The sequence below is a fragment of the Euprymna scolopes genome, chromosome 44 (assembly GCF_053919585.1).
Source record: "Euprymna scolopes isolate OS-2025 chromosome 44, ASM5391958v1, whole genome shotgun sequence".
Lineage (NCBI taxonomy): Eukaryota > Metazoa > Mollusca > Cephalopoda > Sepiida > Sepiolidae > Euprymna > Euprymna scolopes.
Genome location: NC_136525.1, coordinates 32962915 through 32985414, shown reverse-complemented (window position 1 = coordinate 32985414; position 22500 = coordinate 32962915). Strand labels below are relative to the sequence as shown.

Sequence of the window (22500 nt, the reverse complement as noted above, 5' to 3'; positions counted from 1 at the left end):
ATATACATATATATGTATATGTATATATACATATATATGTATATGTATATATACATATATTTGTATATGTATATATATGTATATATACATATATTTGTATATGTATATATATGTATATATACATATATTTGTATATGTATATATATGTATATGTATACATATATGTGTATATGTATATATATATGTATATATATATATGTATATGTATTTATATGTATATATATATACATTCATATGTATATGTATATATATGTATATATATATACATGCATATGTATATGTATATATATGTATATATATATACATGCATATGTATATATATGTATATGTATACATATATGTGTATATGTATATATATGTATATATATATATGTACATGTATATATATGTATATATATATATACATGCATATGTATATGTATATATATGCATATATATATATATATGCATATATATATATACATGCATATGTATATGTATATATATGTATATATATATATACATGCATATGTATATATATGTATATATTTACATGCATATGTATATGTATATATATACATGCATATGTATATGTATATATATGTATATATATACATGTATATGTATATATATATACATGTATATGTATATATATACATGTATATGTATATATATACATATATATGTATATATACATGTATATGTATATGTATATGTATATATACATGTATATGTATATGTATATATACATGTATATGTATATGTATATGTATATATACATGTATATGTATATATATGTATATGTATATATATGTATATATATATACATGTATATATATACATGTGTATATATATACATGTATATGTATATATGTATATGTATATCTATATATATGTATATATACATATACACATATATGTATATATACATACATATGTATATGTATTTATACGTATGTATATGTACATATATGTATATGTATATATATGTATATGTATATTTACATATATAAATATGTATATGTATATATACATATATAAATATGTATATGCATATTTACATATATAAATGTGTATATGTATAAATATGTATATGTATATATACATATATAAATATGTATATGTATATATACATATATAAAAAGGTATATGTATAAATATGTATATGTATATATACATATATAAATATGTATATGCATATATACATATATAAATATGTATTTGTATATATATAAATATGTATATATACATATATACATATATGGAAACAAAATGTGACACAATTTGTTTAAAAATAAAATTTTCTCAGTATAGAAAGGTTTTTCCCTTCATTGACCGAGGACTAATCTCATTTTGGTGCAGTGCAAGTGTGGACACCACAGGCCGTCGAGCTGTCATTTGCATTCGAACAGTTTCACTTTACATGAAAAAGACAGACAAACACTCGAAACAAGAGAATTTTTTAAAAGCCGATCAAAAAAAAGATAGAGACGATGTCCGTTTGTGAATAGATATTATGCAAAAACTTCTTGCGGAATATAACCGACACGAGAACCCTGACGCAAAAAGCCTTTCACAGACATACACAAATGCGCACACCCATTTTGCCTTTTATATAATTGACTAGCCTGGGTGCCCGGCGTTGCCCGGATTTGGAGGTGTGTGTTGAGCAAAAAAAGAAAAAGTGGTAGTAGGCAGGCAGGCTTGACCCCGTAAATGTGGGGAGACGTGTTAGAAAAAAAATGATGTTATCGTGCGGAGGGAATCAAAACAATAGTAGGCAGACAGGGTGAAGAGAGGTGTTAGAAAAAAGAAAAAAAAAAGTTGTAGTAGGCAGGCTCAAACCCGTGACGCAAAGGCGGAAAAGAAAGTGAAAGAAAATCTCACGTCTTAGCTGATATCTCCATAACTCAATCAGAAGTCAAAAGCTTTGAAATTAACCAAAGTCAATCCAACGGGGACGATGACTTGCTAAAATATCGTCAAAAAAAATCGATCCCTCTTTGTACAAAACGGCCGAGTTTAGGGTGAAGGAATTAATGTTTTTGGCCAATTTTTCGATATTTGTCGTCCGAGACGTCGAGCTTCAAAATGATACCGATCTTGTTAGGATCCATCACCTCTGTCGAATGTCGAATGTTTTTCCGAGACATTCAAACATACATACATACATTTAAACAGACAGGTGAGATTTATATTATGGATTATTTGTAACAAAAGATTTAGAAATACTTTTAGTAAACACAAAAAAAAAGAAAGTATTGGTGACAACATATAATTTTAAGGAAACAAAATTGGAAAATTAGTCAAAAAACAATTTATTTTGCTATAAACTCTCATTTGTGACATTTTTGCATTAAAATAAAGTCAATATAAAATACAGGGCGAAACGATAAAGTTGTCGCCCTGAAGAAAACACTACAGCTTTATTTTAAAACTTTTATTGAAAAATCAATTCAGGTAACTTGCTTATGTAGTAGAGATGACATATAGCCGCCTTCAGCCTCAATTACTGTCTTGATACGCGTTTCGGAACTGGGACCACAATCTCAGCAAATACTCGGCAGATGGCAGCGGTTAGGCTGGCTTTGATGTTGTGGGGGCCATGTTGGTGATGTTCCCCATGTATAACTAAAGGAAATAGTTCATCGAGTTCAGGTCAGAGGTGGGGGGGGGGCAGTGAGAGAAGGGTATAAAGTTGTAACACTCCTTCTGAAACCAAACCTGGGTCTCTTTGGATTGTGAGCCGGCGCTGAGTCCTGTTGCCCCACCCAGTGTCTGCCAGCGGCCACCTGATTGCACCAGGGGATCACCACACTCTTCAGCACACCCAGGTACACTTTTGTGTTGACTTTAACGTTGACTTCGAAAATGTCAAATGATATGATGTGGCCCTCACGTGAAACTACACCAAAGATCATAACTGTAGCCGGAAACTTAGTTGAGCTGTGCCTTCAAGCATTAAACTGTCTGGATTTGCATTTTGAGGGTGATAGCAATGGTTCTGTTATAATTTGGATACGTAGAATGCATGAGTGGCCCATCTCCAATCTCGTTCGTTGAACATTGTGTCACTTTCAGACATGATAGAAGGCTGCTATCGCTCTTGGGATTTGTACGCAACTGATCAATTAGTAGATGGTCTGCAATAACAAAAAAAAGAAAACCGGTTTTCATCAAACAGAAATGTTATTGTCTTTTCTATGACGACAATTTCATCGTTCCACCCTGTATAAGCCCGTGAAGTTACTGGGTGTGAGTAAAATGGGGGGGGGGGCATTTTCAAAATATCATTTTGTTTAGTTACAGGAAGGTAACCAGTGAACCACCTGTCCACAATGAACACTTGTTATTTATTTTCATGGAAGTTTAAAAGTCTTGAAAGTCTTTTATAACGTAAATAGGTCGCAAGTGAGTGGTTAAACGAAAATAATATTTTTGACTAATTTCTTAATTGTATTTCCTATGACTAATTTATGTTGCCAATAGCAACATTTACCTTTTTTGAACATATTAATTTTGGTACTTCTACACTTTATCGCCGAAACTGGAGACGCCATTTTATTTCGCGCAGCTGCTGAGGCTGAGCTGCTGTTAAAATTCAAGGGAGAAATCAATATTTTAAACTATGTGCGAAGCATGAAATAAAAAACAAAAAAATTAAACTGGAGAACGATTGCTTCCGGAAAGAATAAATTAACCTAAAATTAAATGAAAAACTTTCCCGTTTTCATTAATTAAATCGAAACATTCCCAATTGAACAATTATCTCTTTCACTTTCTTTACTTTTTTTCATAGTTCTTTCCGGAAGTTTATCTAGTTTAATTTTTTTATTATTTATTTCTAACTTCGGCCACAGTTTAAAATATTGATTTCTCCCTCAGATTCTAACCGACAGGTGCTCGAAATAAAATGGCGTCTCCAGTTTCGGCGATAAGTGTAGAAGCACCTTAATTTTTTTGCATGTATTTTATAAATAAATGTTTGCTGCTTATTCAAAATTTAATTTAATTAAAAAAAAAAATACAGAAAAATATTTACGATGTACGTACTCGTCAAGGAACGAACATTTCATATTCCCAAAACCACGTAAGTTGATCAAGTAGTTTTTATTTATATAAAGAAAAACATTTTTAAACAATTTAAAATGGTTAATGTGAAATCGGTAGCATTACAAGGCTGATTTCGCAAGTTTGAATTATTGAATTTATCTGGGGGTTTTTTTTTTTAAGATGACGACGCGAGACAATTCCTTTTTGTTTTGCTTGCTACTAAAATTTTATTTTCGAAGTTAAAAATAAAATTATTTGATCAATTTACGTAATTTTTGGAATATGACATCTTCGTCGCATGACGAGCACATACATCAGAGAGATTTTTCTAATTTTATGTTTTTATTAGGTTAAATTCTAAATGAAAACTAAATGTTTTTGCGCGTTTAAAATTTCGTATTACCTGTATGTCAGTCGAGACTTGTTTGATGATTTTAACGTTTTGCGAATAAATCGCCCAAGAAGCTGCTGAGTGCTGCGTGCGGGTGATGCCGTGGCCTTCGTTATAAGACGGTCTTGGTGCTGCGGCGCTGTTCGGTTTGTTTTATCCACCGGAGTAGATTTTGCAAACAAGTTTTTTTTTTTTTTTTTGTTACGTTCACTTTTTCTTGGAAATAGTGATTCTCGGGATTCGTTAACTTCCGTTTAGAAATGACTATCAAGATTACACGACGTTACCCGGAAGCATGGACAGCAAAATAGAAGAGGGTACTAGTCGCAATTAGAGTTCCCTGCCGAACAGTGAGTAACACCCTAAAAAAACACTGATTTCTCCCTTAGTTGCCATAGTAACTAAACGATCATGAATTTTTATCGACTTTGTTTTACTGTTTATGAATATTGAAATAAAAGACATTACTTACACATTTATCAATATCTCACTTTTAATCACTTTTATCGACTTTTTCTTACTGTTTATGTGTCACTTTTATCGACTTTTTCTTTTCTTTTTTAAATAGCATTTTCTTTTTAAATGACGACGTTTTTACTGTTTATGAATATTAAAAGAAAAATAATTACTAAACATTTAATAAAAAAAATGGGTGCTAGTGCAGTGCACGAGTGCACGACTGCACGACTGCACGATCCGCGCTATATTTTAAATCGTATTTCTAAGCTTAATTAAAGTTTAATGTTTTTTATTCAATTGTAAGGTTAAAGTAGAGAATAGGTACAAAACACCCTCCCCATGTTAAGAATGGTTTTTTTTTTTTAAATAATAACGTTATTTCAGCACGGATCAATAAGTGCACTAGTACAATATAAAAAAATGAGACATAAACAGTAAAACGTAGTCATTTAAAAAAGAAAATGCTATTTAAAAAAGAAAAGAAAAAGTCGATAAAAGTGACACATAAACAGTAAAACAGTAAAAAAAAAAAAAAAAAGTCGATAAAAGTGATTAAAAGTGAGATATTATTAATAAATGTGTAGTAATGTCTTTTATTTCAATATTCATAAACAGTAAAACAAAGTCGATAAAAATTCATGATCGTTTAGTTACTATGGTAACTAAGGGAGAAGTCAGTGTTTTTTTAGGGTGTTCGGCAGGGAACTCTAATCGCGACCAGTACCTAGAAAAGTTTTAAAAAGTGTGTATCCTTACCCCCCCCCCACTCTATCTTCCATCATTTTCTCTCTCTCTCTCTCTCTCTCTCTCTCTCTCTCTCTCTCTCTCTCTCTCTCAAAACACACACACACGTTCTATCACTTTCTTCTTCTTCTTCTTCTTCTTCTTCTTCTTCTTCTTCTTCTTCTTCTTCTTCTTCTTCTTCTTCTCTCTATCTGCTTCTCTTTCCCCTCCCTCCATTTCTATTTATTATGGAGTTAAAAATATTTCTTTTTAATCCTCTCTCGCGATCCCACCTCCATCTATTTCTCCCTGTCCCATCCTTTTCCTTTCTTCCAACCTCCTCTTTGCTTCCCTTTTCTTCTACCACTCCGTCTTCCCCTTTCTATGGCAACCGAATAAACTCGTTTAAGAATTACTTTGTGGCAGATTAAAAATCGATGGGCGAGACGAACGAGCATAAGTTTTCTTTCTTTATTCATTCGGCCTACCCTTTTTTTTTCTTTTTCACTTGTTTTGTATGATATTTTATATCGAGATGCTATCTGGACGAATGCTAAAAGCAAATGGTTTTAATTGCTACCCTTGTTCTTTCTCTTCCAAAGTAAGTTACTTTTCACAGAAACGCGTGAACTCAGAATATTTTCCAACCAATGGCTTGGCCAACTGAAATCAGAGTTCTTCCGGGGGAGGGGAGGGTACCTGCGGCTTAAATAAGTTAAAACACAAAAATCTTATCCAGGTAGGTAGAGGAGTAACTTCTCTTGCCTTTTAGTAACATTTATTTACTATGTCTGTATGTGCACACACACACACACACACACACACACACACACACACACACACACACACACACACACACACACACACACAGGGTGGAACGATAAAAGTCTCACCCTAAAGAAAACAACACTCTTCATTTTAAAACTTTTATTGAAAAAATCACTTGATAATGTAGTAGAGCTGACATCAATTCAATGTAGCCTCCTTCAGCCTCAATCACCATACCGATATGAGTTTGGAACTGGGAGCATGCCTTTTCTATAAATGCTGATGGGAGCTCAGCAAATATTCACTGGATGGCAGCTATCAGGCTGGCTTTTGTGTTGTCAGAAGTCATGTTGATGATGTTCTTAACATATGACCAAACAAAGTAGTCCAGTGGGTTCAAATCGGAGGAGGAGGGGCATTAGTGAGAGAAGAGTACACTTCTTCTGAAACCAAGCCTGGGTCTCTTTGAACTTGTGGGCCGGCGCCGAGTCCTACTACCACCCCTGGGGTCTGCAGCAACAACCATCACTCTTTTCAGCACATCCAGGTAAACTTTGGTGTTGATTTTCAATTTTGAAGATGTGATGTGGCATGACGTGACCCTCACTCAAACCACACCAAAGATCATAATCATGGATGGAAACCCTGAGCACGGCCCTGTTATTCGTGGCAATCCAGTGATGCATTTTGATGGTGCCGGCAACGGTCCTGTTGTCATAACTTGGATCAGTAGAAAGCATGAGTTGTACAGCGACGCATCTCCGATCTTATTCATTAAACATTGTGTCACTTTAAGACATGATAGAAGGCTCTTATCGTTCTTGGGATTTGTACACAGCTGGCCAACTAGTAGATGGTTTGCAACAAAAAAATAAATAAATAATAACCGGTTTTCATCAAACAGAAATGGAATTTTATTCCACCATGTATATATAATTTGCTATTATAAAAATACCCAAAAGATCTTTAATTTGTAAGAAATTCTGCAGAAATAAGCAAGCTTTTTATTGGACGGTTTCTCCGCCCACGGAATTATTTTAACCAATCAAATTGCATGTTATAACTAACTGCCGAGAATGTGTTCTTAGCGCCAATATTCCCTTTTTCAGACCAGAATCCAAAAAGACGCAGAGTTGGACAGACGTGGATTTCTCACTCGAATCGAGGCAGTGAAATTACTTTGTTGCTTTGAAACGTTTTGATGCCCAAACGCGGAGCAGAATATTATCATTGCAATTACCAATGCCCTTAAAGTAGGGCGAATTATATTTGCATGCTTGTGCTACAATTTGATGTCTGTCAAGACGAAATTAAGGTCTACGGTTTGATCTGCTTGTCTGCCATTGGACTGACTCGAAGGACACCTCGTGGATGCCCAGCTAGCAGTATCCAACTTGGAAATCACCTCAACACTCCAACCTGCGCATTCTTCGTCAGTGAGAATTCTACCCAGCCTTTATCGAAGACGAACTAGGATACCCCTTTGGGGACGTTACCCGCCCATAGTGGCAGATAGCTGAAGATGACACATCTTTTGTGAGAGAAATTCTCACAAATTACAACCTACAATATCCTGTTTATTCTTTTTTTATTGATAAAATGTAGAATAAACAGAATTTAATATTGTCTCTTTATAACTGTACAATTAAAAACTTTAGCGAAAGGAATTTTTGCCTCGTTTTCAAATTGTGTTTCCGTTTTTACATGGTCCAAATTTGATGTTTTATTTTATTTTCTACTTAAAAAGATGTGTGTCTAACATATTTTGGTACTTCTACAGAATACGGACTTTGCTATCATTTTTCAGTTAAATTAAAAAAAATTTTTGTATCTTTTGTTTATTAAATTGTTAGGTGAAAGTACAGAATAGTTATAAAACGCAATCCCCTCCCCCATGTTAAGAATGGGTTTCTAAATAATAATGTTCTTATTTTAGTACAATCCGTATAAGTAATATTTCTTTAAAAATTTCTCTCTCTTTCTCTCTCTCTCTCTCTCTCTCTCTCTCTCTTTAATTTTCTCTGTTTCTCTAGGTCTCTGTCTCTCTAATTTTCTCTATCTCTCTCACTCTCTCTTCCTCTCCTCGCTTTCTTCTGGCAAGTGAAAAAAATCGTCGAATTTCTACATAATAACTTAAAAAATTGTTCTAAATGTCGATTCTCCTCCGACTAATTCTGTTCTGGTTGACCATCAAAAGAATGAATATAAATAAATAAAAACGTACCAAAACAATATCAGTTTCATTGGTGTGTCTTATGTAGTTATTGACTTTTTTATTGCGCGCTCACGTACACGCACACACACGCACACGCACACACACACACACGTACACACACACACACACACACACACACACAACTTTCGTTTATAAAAGGGGAAATCAATAAAATATAATTTGCTACTAATTGAGATGCACTTTCCTTTTAGGTTTTTAGGTTAACTGCAATTTTATAATCTTTTAAATAACTTGTTTCAACTAATCTTCAGGTTTTCGATGCAAACAATATTTGCTTCTTCAATTACGGCTTTTAATATCTCGTTTATTTGCGAGGGGGAGTAATTTGATAAAAGGTAGTTGTAAGCAAAATTTAATCCTTTTGTCTGTTTTTATTTATTTATCTATTTTAACTCTTTTTCGCCCCAAACAAGGTATATTACCACGAGGAACATAAGGGATTACTATTTGAAACAGGACTGAAAGAGGACTGTGGGGAGTTGAGCAGCAAGATATCTGTTCACATTACATTTAAACCTGCAGATTACTAAAATCGAGGAAGCAGGAAACAGAGAGGGAATTACAAAGTCTAGCAGTCAGAGAGAAGAAACTATTAGAGTAAAGGCATCTGGGGACCTCAACAGTGAAGTGGTGGGATTTTGCTGTTTGTTGGATTAGTCAGGAGTGCATATGTCAATGGGGCACAAGTGATATGAGTTCATCAAAGCACATTTCATTAAAGTAAAACAGGCACAAGGATGCAGCATTACGGTGATGGGACAGAGGTTGAATCTTGGTTGATAGTGCAGAGCCTATTAGATTGGAGATATTTTTTTTTTCTTTTGGACCCTGTCTAAGAGTGAGAGACTAGTGGTAGATGCTCCAACCCAGATGTGACAACAATACTTTATGCATGAGTGAATTGTAGTCTTGTAAAGATACAGGATACTCTCCAATGTGAATAATTTTCTAGCACGGTAGAAGGAGCCTGCCTTCTTAGCAGCAGCCTTGGCAATGTCCTCAATATATTTATTCTAATTTCAGATCTTTTCTTTGTACAATTCTTTCTCCTGTGCCATAAAAAGTTTTAATAATTATGTACGACAAAGCAAGGCACTACAAATGTACGACAAAGCACGACATCTGCTCCTGCTGATTCCCTATTTGTGTTATATTTAGGCACATCATTTCAGCAACCTCGGATTCTTATGCCAAGGACAACAAGAATGAAACTGATTTTAATTTAGACGGATCAGCATGTTGTTATTTTTGTTGTTGTTGTTGTTGTTAAAAATCATTGTAAAAAAATAAACAATTTTTTGTTTAAAATTATTTTTATTACAAAACACTAGTGTTGGGACGATTAATCGGAATCGGAAAAATCAGAACTTTTGGGTGTATGGAATCGGGGGAAAATTTGAACCTCATTTTCGATCCCAAAAGGATTCTTTTATCCCCCCCCCCTTCCCTGGAAATTATTAAAAAAAAAACCACACAGATGTATTTTTTTATTTCAGAAGAATATTTATTTATAAAATGAAAGCAAGGGACAAGGAACCAAGATTTCTGGGTGCAATTTAATTATTTCATTGGTGAATTATTGCAAACAAAGTAAATAATCAAGAGTTCACTCACTTTTATTGCCTTAGGAAACCTTTTGAAATACTCATACTTATTTTAGCACCTTTTTTTTTTTTTTTCACCCCAAACAAGGCATGTTGCCACTTTGATGTAGGGGGCTACTATCAGGGACTTAAGTTCCAGGGTTACTATGTAGGGAGTTTAGCAGCAAGATGTCTGTTCACATTACACTTGAACTTCTGCATGTCAGTACAGTTGGGGATGCAGGAAACCGGAAGAGAATTCCAAAGTCCTGCCATTCTGGGGAAGAAGCTATTAGAGTAAAAGGCTTTCTAGGGATCTCTACTGTGAAGGGATGGGACTTTGCTGCTTGTCGGGTTTGTCGGGGATATTTTCGTCGAGTGGGTACAAGTGCTTGTAGTTCGTCAGAGCATTCACCATTAAAATACTTGTAGAACAGGCAGAGGGATTCAACATTTCGTCGGTGGGACAAGAGCTGAAGTTTAGATGACAATTCAGGACCTATTAGGTTGGCGACTCTCTTTTGGACCTTGTCTAGGAGTGAGAGACTAGTAGCAGATGCACCAGCCCAAATGTGACAGCAGTACTCCATACATGGGCGAGTGGGGGCTTTGGAGAGGTACAGGATAATTTCAGGCATAAGTAACTTCCAAGCACGATAGAGAGAGCCCACCTTCTTTGCAGCAGCCTTAGCAATGATGTCAATGTAACTCATGTTTCCTGTGAACATTAAGCCAAGGAGCTTGAACGAAGTGCTCTCAGGTAAAGTATCTCTAGTCATAGCTATTGGTGGTTGGTAAGGTTTCATGTAATTATTAAAAGAAACTAGCTTTGTCTTGGCAGCGTTGAACGTTACCATCCATTTTTTACCCCATTCCACTACAGACTGAAGATCTTCCTCTAGGGTTTTGGCCATTACCTTAGATATCTGCTCATTAGTTTTCCCCACGTGCCTGCTATAGAGCGTTGTGTTATCAGCAAATATACCCATCTCAGAGACAATTTTATCAGGTAAATCATTAAGTCATTTATGAATATCAGAAATAATAAAGGTCCAAGGATCGACCCCTGAGGTACACCTGCATTTATATAAAATATTTTGGACGTACGCCCATCGAGGACAACCTGGATTCTTCTCTTATTTAAGAAGGATCTAATTATGCTAAGCATTCGTCCAGTAATACCATAGGATTTTATTTTCATGAGAAGACCATCGTGCCATACCCTGTCAAAAACCTTAGATATATCTAGGGCTACTGCCCTCTCCTCCCCTGCCTTATCCAGTATAAACGTTCAGAGATTACAGTTAGAATATCTGCAGTAGAATGGGCTTGCCTAAATCCATATTGTTGGTCTGACAGAAGTTTAGTAGCTGTAAGGTGGTGGACTAGAGCTTGATTAATTAAGGACTCAAATATTTTGGCAAAAGGGGTGAGGAGGCTAATTGGGTGATAATTTAATAGGTCAGTTCTTTTGCCAGAGTTTTTGTAAACAGAAGCAGTTTTCTAGCTTGGTGATAAAAGTCAATACTCAGAGTTTATAGTTGAATTAAAAGGGATAAGCCCTCCTGGCGCCAACCTGGTCTCCTGTTGTCTGGAGTGGTCCTCTTTGAAATAATCCTGTTTTATTGCATTTATTTATTTATTTATTTTGGGACAAGTGAAAATAAGAAACATAAAAATCTCATGAGTTAATCAAAACTTGGGATAAAATAAAAGTAAGAACGTTAGAGATTTATCATTTAAAAAAAGAAGAAGAAATTATATATAAATTTGGAGTCATCCCCTCAATGAGATTCTACTTTTTTAGGCGAACACACTGAAAATGAAAACAAATAATTATTGTAGAATTTAGAGTGGGTTGAGTTGCACATATAAATTTCATGTAAAATGACCCTCTTTTTCCGGGCCATTCAAAATTTTAGGGCAGTAAACCAAATTTTTTATCACTAACCTTAAGTCTGGCCGACTATGTCATAAAACCACTCATAATCGTTTTATTTTTCGCATTACCGCCCAAACTTAGGGTTAGTACTACACAAAAAAGCATATTTTGTATTACTATCACAATGACATATTTAATACTAAATTTTGATCAGGAACATTAACATTACAAAGATTTTATAGCAAACAAAATTGACCACTCTGTCTAGTCTGAAAGAGCAATCATTTTCCGTTAACCGAATTTTTGATGTTTTCTTTCTTTATTTTTTTCAGGCCGTTTACGTGTAATCGCCTGAAAAATGAAGAATCACATTTTTATTTTCTGGTGGATTAACATAGGTTGCAGATTTCTAATGATTACTTTATTTCTTTCAAAACTAAATGTTATAATTGCAAATTGGCGAAAAAAAGAAAACAAGTTGCGATAATTTGTGTAAAGTTTTCAAAGTAATCATTTGAAAAAAATTTCACCGAAATCGCCTAAAAAAGTAGAATCTTATTTTTGGGGATTGGCTAGTAATTGTCTTACGATTTTCAATCAAATACAAGGAACGAATTTAGGAAAACTTGTACCAAGAAAACTCATCCTTTTTTTGCTAGGTAGGAGATTTTTTTTTTTTAATTTTATTTTTTGTTGATTTTTTTTAGTTAAATACAACCGTCAAGAAGATCGAACATTCAACTTTCGCTTCTAGAGCAATTGCTCGTGGACTTTACATCACCACCAAAATGAGAAAAACAACAAATTCATCCCAAACACCATGTAAAGGTGTGTTTCATAAGCAGTTGAAATTCAAAGGCATAAAAAAACATTTTTTTTTGTACATACCTAAGAATATTTTTTTTGTTTTAAAATTGGAATAAATTTTTTTTTTCCAGTTTCACCTTTTGAAATTTTGACTATTTCATTTTTATTTTTTAGCATTGGTCAAGCAATTGCAACACACTTAGCAAAAAATGGTGCGAAAGTGATGGTCAGCAGCCGAAAGCAATCCCAAGTGGAAAGCACCATAGAGAAACTAGCTTCTATGAACCTAGATGTCGCAGGAACCGTATGTCATGTAAATAAGGCTGAAGACCGAAAGAATTTGATACAAGAAGTAAGTGTTACTGTTAACTAATGTTCAGTGTCACTGTTAAGTAACACTTATGTTACTTAACAGTAAGTTTTCACTATATGCAAGTGTTACTGTTAAGTAATGTTTTGTGTAATGTTATGGTATAACTGGAAATGTTTTCTCAATTATTAAATTATTTCTCTCTGATAGGCTCATAAGAGTAGTGGTTGATGGGCAGAAATCAGAGGCCCAGGAGTCCATCCTGGCCCCAACTCTCATAAGAGTAGTGGTTGATGGGCAGAAATCAGAGGCCTCAGGGGTCCATCCTGGGCCCAACTCTCTTCCTGATCTACATCAATGATCTCCCAAAACACATACTTAAATCATTCGTTGATATCTATGCTGATAACACGACCATCTATGGCAAGTAGTTAAGTAATAGAAGTGTTAATCAAGTGTTACTGTTTAGTAATGTAAGTGTTACAGTTAAGTAATAGAAGTGTTAATCAAGTGTTACTGTTTAGTAATGTAAGTGTTACAGTTAAGTAATAGAAGTGTTAATCAAGTGTTACTGTTTAGTAATGTAAGTGTTACAGTTAAGTAATAGAAGTGTTAATCAAGTGTTACTGTTTAGTACTGGTAATGTAAGTGCGTAGCTAGAGTAAACGTCACCCGGGGCGGTCCGCTCAAATGTCACCCCACTGACCCCCACTTCAATCTATGCTAAGGGGGAGGGGGCGCCACCTCCCCCATGTAAGCAGAATTTTTGTGAAATATTAAGCAGTTCTGCTAGGTTAATGTCGGCATGTTACTTACGAAATACGATTAATTAAACTGCAGAAGCACCTGTTAAAATGCTTCACAAGTTCTATAATTGAATACCCTCTCCCAAAAAAGAACGAAAAACATAAAATATAAAAACTTATTAAATTAAAAAAGAAATGAACGAATCTCTTAGTAAAAGTAAAAGAAAGTTGTCTTTCTCAGAACAATGGCAAATTGGAAAACATTTTATTACATTTTCACCCCAAACAAGGCACATTGCCAGTTTGTTGTAGGGGGCTACTATCAGGGATATAGGCATCATGGGTACTGTGTAGCGAGTTGGGCAGCAAGATGTCAGTACACGTTGCATTTGAACTTCTGCATGTCAGTACAGTTGGGGAAGCAGGGACCTGGCAGGGAATTCCAAAGTCTAGCATCCTGGGGAAGAAACTACTGGAGTAGAAGGCTCTCTTACATCTAGGGATCTCTACTGTGAAGGGGTGCGATTTAGCTGCTTGTCAGGTTTGTCAGGGATATTTACGTCGAGGGGGCACAAGTGCTTGCAGTTCATCAGAGCATTCACCGTTAAAGTACTTGTAGAAAAGGCAGAGGGATGCAACATTTGGGACAGGGGCTGAAGTTTAGATGACAGTTCAGGACCTATCAAATTGGCGACTCTCTTTTGAACCTTGTTTAGGAGCGAGAGACTAGTGGCAGATGCACCAGCCCAAATGTGACAGCAATACTCCATACATGGGCGAATGGTGGCCTTATAGAGGTATTGGATACTTTCAGGTGTTAGTATTTTCTAGCACGGTAGAGAGAACCTACCTTCTTCGCAGCGGTCCTGGCGATACTCTCAATGCAATTGTTCCAACTCATGTTTCCTGAGAGCATAAGGTCTAGGAGTTTAAAGGATGTACTTTCAGATAAAGAGTCATTGGCCATTTCTATTGGTGGTAGAGAAGGTTTCTTGTAGTTATTGAAGGAAACCAGTTTAGTCTTGGCAGCATTGAATGTGACCATCCATTTATGTTCCCATTCCACTACACATCGGAGGTTATCCTCTAGTGTTTCTGCCATTTCTTTAGATATGTGTTTATTTTTTTTCTGTCGTGTCTGTTATAGAGTGTGGTGTCATCAGCATATATACCCATCTCACAGGCAATTTTGTCAGGGAGGTCATTTATGAATATTAGGAATAACAGAGGTCTTAGGATAGACCCCTGAGGCACTCCCACATTTATATCATATTGTTTAGATGTACAACTGTTGAGGTCAACCTGGATTTAATTATGTCATGTATTCTTCCAGTGACACCATATGATCTGATTTTCCTAAGAAGACCTGTCAAAAACCTTAAATATATCTAGAGCTACCGCTCTACCCTCCCCCGCTTTGTCCAGTGACTGGTATATAAGTTCTGAGATTACAGTTAGGATGTCTGCTGTTGAATGGGCTTACCTAAATCCATATTGTTGGTCAGTCAGAAGTTTAGCATCTGTAAGGTGATGGACTAGAGCTTGGTTAATTATGGTCTAAAATATTTTGGCAAAAAGTGGGAGGAGGCTAATGGGGCGATAATTTACAGGGTCAGTTCTTTCGCAAGAATTCTTGAAAACTGGTACTATAGAAGCAGTTTTCCAGCAGGCAGGAAAGCAAGATTCATTAAGGCATTTGTTGTAAAGTTTGGAGAGAACTGGAGCTACTTCGGCTGAGCACTTTTTTAATAGCACAGCCTGGATGAGATCAGGTCCACATGCTTTTGCAGTGTCAAGATTTCTTATGATAGTATGCACCTGAGAAGGGGTGATTTTCAGATCGTCAAGTGTGGCGTCTGTCTGCAAAGGAAAGTTAGGGAGGGGGTGGTTGGCAAGGTCCAGTGTGGAGTTGGAGGCAAACTGACTGGCAAGCATGTTAGCCTTCTCAGTTGCAGAGCAAACAACCTCATGATTGTTGGATAGTGGGGCGATTGTTGATTGCCCATTATTTACTGTTGTAGATTTTCCAGAAGTCGCAGGTCTTCGATGTGTTTTTTGGTGGTTTCAGTAAATTCTCTCTTAGCTGTCGCTATTTCTTTCTTAAAGTTACTTCTGGCTTCTATATACTTCTGCCTGTTTGAACTCGACTTTTGTCGGTTAAATCTGTGGTACGTGTGCTGCCTTTGCATGATGGCGGCTGCACAAGTCGAAGTAAACAATTGGGGAGAGTGGGGCTTGCTATAAAATTTCCGTGTGGGAACATGTGCTTCAATTGCTGTTTTGAACCATTCAGTGGTCTCCTTGGCGCACTGTTCAGCAGGAAGTGAAAAGATATTTTGCCATGGGGCATCCCTGATGAGATCCCTGATGGCTTCCCAGTCAGCCTTTTTATAATATCTCGTTGATTTGAGCAGTGGCTCTTCAGTTTTGGCTCTAAATTTTAGGGCTATTTCAACTATTACCACTGCATGATCGGCGTTCCCAAGTGGGCTGTGGGCTGTGGGCATTAGTTACACAGTCATTGGGAACTGTGGTCAGAAACAGATTTAGAAGTGATGCGTGTTGTTCTTGCTGGTCTGGGAAACGGGTTGGAAATGTAACCATCTGTGATAGGGAATGAGATATAGAGAAGTTATATGTAGTCATACCAGCTGCATCTGTGTGAGTAGAAAATCCAAGCCAGTTGCTGTGACTGACATTGAAGTCACCAAATACATGCACTTGTGTGCTAGTGTTGAGGGAAAGTGCTGTATCTATGCTGTCAGAGACTTTGTTTATTAGGGTACAGTTCTGGGTCGAAGGAGAGTGGTAGAGAAAATAAAAGTAACTAATGTTATGTTGCATGTTAAGTCTAAAGCACATAAAGGCTTGATCGTCCGATTCTAGTTTAGTTTCTCTAGTCAAGGGGAGGGTGTTTCGAATATATACTCCAAGCCCGTGCATATGTCTGTCAGAGTCCTTATGGCAGAGTGGGAGATATCCAGGCATGTTAAAGTAGTTAGAGGGGATGGAGGAGTGTAGCTTAGTCTCACTTAGTGCTAAGATATCCGGGGTGTTTGTTAGGAGAAATGCTTCAATGTCATTTAAATGAGTTCTAAGCTTACGGATGTTTGTAAATGCAAGCCTCAAGGGAGAAGGCAGGTTGGTTTTGTTTGAGTTTGGGCCTGGATTTAGCATAATTTTTGATTGTACTGTCATTTTTTTTTTAAGAGTTTCAGTTTAGGTAATGGATGCTGAACAAGTGATTATGCAGAATACCAGACATGCAACACAAGCAGACCATCCGTTGTCCTGCCATCTACTAGGATTGTGGCCTCGGGATAGCCCACTGGGGATGAGTGTAGGGTCCCTTTCCATGTGCGACATGGCACTACAAACAACCCGATATTATACAATTGTTGTTGGAACAGCCGCTCTAAGCGCTACCAAAAAGTTAGGGCCCCTGTACTACCAGTCAGGAACAGTAGCCATGAACTGTCTATCGGGTACCCTCAACCATCAAACGATGGTCAACCATATTTACTTGTACTGACATTATGGCATTCAAACACTCCCAAGTGCCCAGTTTAAGGGATGGGATATGTTGGGCGTTCGTTGCCCTAGACAAGAAATGGCGTTCGTTGTCCTAGACAAGAAACAAGATCTACCACTGAGTGTTTCTTTCGACTCCCTGTGATTCGACCTCTACGCCTAGCTAATAGGCAAAGAAGGAGTATGGAAGCCAGACGATAGCAGTTTAGGTTTGCAAACCGGTAATTTGTTTGAGTCACCAGCTCTAGGAAGGTTGTCATCCAAGACTGAAGAGGCCTCCCTCCCCTTTGGTTTAGTTTCAGAGTTTTCCTTCTCCTAGACGGATGATCTGGGAAGATCTACTGAGTCCGTCAGCACTGAGAGGGTTTGCTCCGCGCCTGGGTTCTAATCCAGGTATTTCTGCGACCCCGCATGGTTAATGTTATTGGGTTAGTTTGTAGAGGTTATAAATGTGGATTTTTTGTACTGTTAATAGTTACTGTTAATGTTAATATAGGTGTTACTGTTAAGTAATGTTAAGTGTTAATGTTATGTAATGTTAATAGTTACTGTTAATTAATATAAGTGTTACTGTTAAGTAATGTTAAGTGTTAATTTTTTGTACTGTTAATAGTTACTTTTAATTAATATAGGTTTTACTGTTAAGTAATGTTAGGTGTTAATGTTAAGTAATGTTAAATGTTGATTTTTTGTAATGTTAATAGTTACTGTTAATTAATATAGGTGTTACTGTTAAGTAATGTTAAGTGTTAATGTTATGTAATGTTAATAGTTACTGTTAATATAGGCATTACTGTTAAGTAATATAAGTGCTAATGTTATGCAATATTTGTTTTATTCTTATGCAGTTTTTTATCCTTATGCAAGATCTTTGAAAAGAAATATATTCTGTGTTCATCTACAAAAGCACGATATTATCTTTTAATTGATGTGCAACTGCGGCATCAAAATGATCATACCGTAATCAGGTGCATTACCATTATCGGCCAAATGAAAAGTTTGTGAGCTTTAAAGACAGGCTTAAATCTGATGATCTCAGAAGATTGAATCTGGACAGTATAGGAAAATATGTGCAGAACGGAAGACTTCTATGGTATGGTCACATTGAAAAAATAGATAATTGATTAGTAGATGTAGGACAGTTTATGTAGAAAGTTCAATGGTCAGGAGAAGACCATGGAAAAACATGGAAGAATGAAATTAAGAGAAAAATAAAGTAAATAAAGACCTGGCCGCCGGATAGGTGAGCTTGGAGGCCAATTTATAAAACCCATCCAACACATGCCAGCATACTTTAAAATAAATATTATGATTTAAAATAAATATGATGATTAAAAATAAATATTATGATTTAAAATAAATATGATGATTAAAAATAAATATTATGATTTAAAATAAATATGATGATTTAAAATAAATATGATGATTTAAAATAAATATGATGATTTAAAATAAATATTATAATTTAAAATAAATATGATGATTTAAAATAAATATAATGATTTAAAATAAATATGATGATTTAAAATAAATATGATGATTTAAAATAAATATGATGATTTAAAATAAATATGATTTAAAATAAATATGATTTAAAATAAATATGATGATTTAAAATAAATATGATGATTTAAAATAAATATGATGATTTAAAATAAATATGATGATTTAAAATAAATATGATTTAAAATAAATATGATGATTTAAAATAAATATGATGATTTAAAATAAATATGATGATTTAAAATAAATATTATGATTTAAAATAAATATGATGATTTAAAATAAATATGATGATTTAAAATAAATATGATGATTTAAAATAAATATGATGATTTAAAATAAATATTATGATTTAAAATAAATATTATGATTTAAAATAAATATGATGATTTAAAATAAATGTGATGATTTAAAATAAATATGATGATTTAAAATAAATATGATTTAAAATAAATATGATGATTTAAAATAAATATGATGATTTAAAATAAATATGATGATTTAAAATAAATATGATGATTTAAGATAAATATGATGATTTAAAATAAATATGATGATTTAAAATAAATATGATTTAAAATAAATATGATGATTTAAAATAAATATGATGATTTAAAATAAATATGATTATTTAAAATAAATATGATGATTTAAAATAAATATGATGATTTAAAATAAATATGATTTAAAATAAATATGATGATTTAAAATAAATATGATGATTTAAAATAAATATGATGATTTAAAATAGATATGATGATTTAAAATAAATATGATGATTTAAAATAAATATGATGATTTAAAATAAATATGATGATTTAAAATAAATATGATTTAAAATAAATATGATGATTTAAAATAAATATGATGATTTAAAATAAATATGATGATTTAAAATAAATATGATGATTTAAAATAAATATGATTTAAAATAAATATGATGATGTAAAATAAATATGATTATTTAAAATAAATATGATGATTTAAAATAAATATGATTATTTAAAATAAATATGATGATTTAAAATAAATATGATGATTTAAAATAAATATGATTTAAAATAAATATGATGATTTAAAATAGATATGATGATTTAAAATAAATATGATGATTTAAAATAAATATGATGATTTAAAATAAATATGATGATTTAAAATAAATATGATGATTTAAAATAAATATGATTTAAAATAAATATGATGATTTAAAATAAATATGATGATTTAAAATAAATATGATGATTTAAAATAAATATGATTTAAAATAAATACGATGATTTAAAATAAATATGATGATTTAAAATAAATATGATGATTTAAAATAAGTATGATGATTTAAAATAAATATGATGATTTAAAATAAATATGATTTAAAATAAATATGATGATTTAAAATAAATATGATGATTTAAAATAATATGATTTAAAATAAATATGATGATTTAAAATAAATATGATGATTTAAAATAATATGATTTAAAATAAATATTATGATTTAAAATAAATGTGATGATTTAAAATAAATATGATGATTTAAAATAAATATGATTTAAAATAAATATGATGATTTAAAATAAATATGATGATTTAAAATAAATATGATGATTTAAAATAAATATGATGATTTAAGATAAATATGATGATTTAAAATAAATATGATGATTTAAAATAAATATGATTTAAAATAAATATGATGATTTAAAATAAATATGATGATTTAAAATAAATATGATTATTTAAAATAAATATGATGATTTAAAATAAATATGATGATTTAAAATAAATATGATGATTTAAAATAAATATGATGATTTAAAATAAATATGATTTAAAATAAATATGATGATTTAAAATAGATATGATGATTTAAAATAAATATGATGATTTAAAATAAATATGATGATTTAAAATAAATATGATGATTTAAAATAAATATGATTTAAAATAAATATGATGATTTAAAATAAATATGATGATTTAAAATAAATATGATGATTTAAAATAAATATGATTTAAAATAAATACGATGATTTAAAATAAATATGATGATTTAAAATAAATATGATGATTTAAAATAAATATGATGATTTAAAATAAATATGATGATTTAAAATAAATATGATTTAAAATAAATATGATGATTTAAAATAAATATGATTATTTAAAATAAATATGATGATTTAAAATAAATATGATTATTTAAAATAAATATGATGATTTAAAATAAATATGATGATTTAAAATAAATATGATTTAAAATAAATATGATGATTTAAAATAGATATGATGATTTAAAATAAATATGATGATTTAAAATAAATATGATGATTTAAAATAAATATGATGATTTAAAATAAATATGATTTAAAATAAATATGATGATTTAAAATAAATATGATGATTTAAAATAAATATGATTTAAAATAAATATGATTTAAAATAAATACGATGATTTAAAATAAATATGATGATTTAAAATAAATATGATGATTTAAAATAAGTATGATGATTTAAAATAAATATGATGATTTAAAATAAATATGATGATTTAAAATAAATATGATGATTTAAAATAAATATGATGATTTAAAATAATATGATTTAAAATAAATATGATGATTTAAAATAAATATGATGATTTAAAATAAATATGATGATTTAAAATAAATATGATTTAAAATAAATATGATGATTTAAAATAAATATGATGATTTAAAATAAATATGATGATTTAAAATAAATATGATTTAAAATAAATATGATGATTTAAAATAAATATGATGATTTAAAATAAATATGATGATTTAAAATAAATATGATGATTTAAAATAAATATGATGATTTAAAATAAATATGATTTAAAATAAATATGATGATTTAAAATAAATATGATGATTTAAAATAAATATTATGATTTAAAATAAATATGATGATTTAAAATAAATATGATGATTTAAAATAAATATGATGATTTAAAATAAATATGATGATTTAAAATAAATATGATGATTTAAAATAAATATGATGATTTAAAATAAATATGATGATTTAAAATAAATATGATTTAAAATAAATATGATGATTTAAAATAAATATGATGATTTAAAATAAATATGATGATTTAAAATAAATATGATGATTTAAAATAAATATGATGATTTAAAATAAATATGATGATTTAAAATAAATATGATGATTTAAAATAAATATGATTTAAAATAAATATGATGATTTAAAATAAATATGATGATTTAAAATAAATATGATGATTTAAAATAAATATGATGATTTAAAATAAATATGATGATTTAAAATAAATATGATTTAAAATAAATATGATGATTTAAAATAAATATGATGATTTAAAATAAATATGATGATTTAAAATAAATATGATGATTTAAAATAAATATGATGATTTAAAATAAATATGATGATTTAAAATAAATATGATGATGTGCTTTTGCAAACTAGAAGAAAGGATCCCATCAATTGTGCCTCATCAGAAACTTGGTATTGGTGAGATTAC

The 22500-nt window shown here is 31.7% G+C and overlaps 2 protein-coding genes across 2 annotated transcripts in view; one reads left to right on the top strand and one right to left on the bottom strand.

Moving 5' to 3' along the window:
* Window positions 1-4789, bottom strand: part of LOC145268772 (thymidine kinase 2, mitochondrial-like) — a 121177-nt gene extending 116388 nt beyond the window's left edge. Inside the window, exon 1 of the mRNA XM_080124378.1 lies at window positions 4436-4789. The gene's annotated coding sequence lies outside the window, so the exon portion shown is untranslated. The remainder of the gene's footprint in view (window positions 1-4435) is intronic.
* The window catches only part of LOC145268774 (dehydrogenase/reductase SDR family member 2, mitochondrial-like), a 58352-nt gene extending 44806 nt beyond the window's left edge, over window positions 1-13546 (top strand). The window contains exon 2 of the mRNA XM_080124380.1: window positions 13056-13546. Within this exon, the coding sequence (XP_079980506.1) occupies window positions 13056-13254 (199 nt within the window). The 3' untranslated portion in view covers window positions 13255-13546. The remainder of the gene's footprint in view (window positions 1-13055) is intronic.
* The last annotated feature ends 8954 nt before the right edge of the window (window positions 13547-22500 follow it).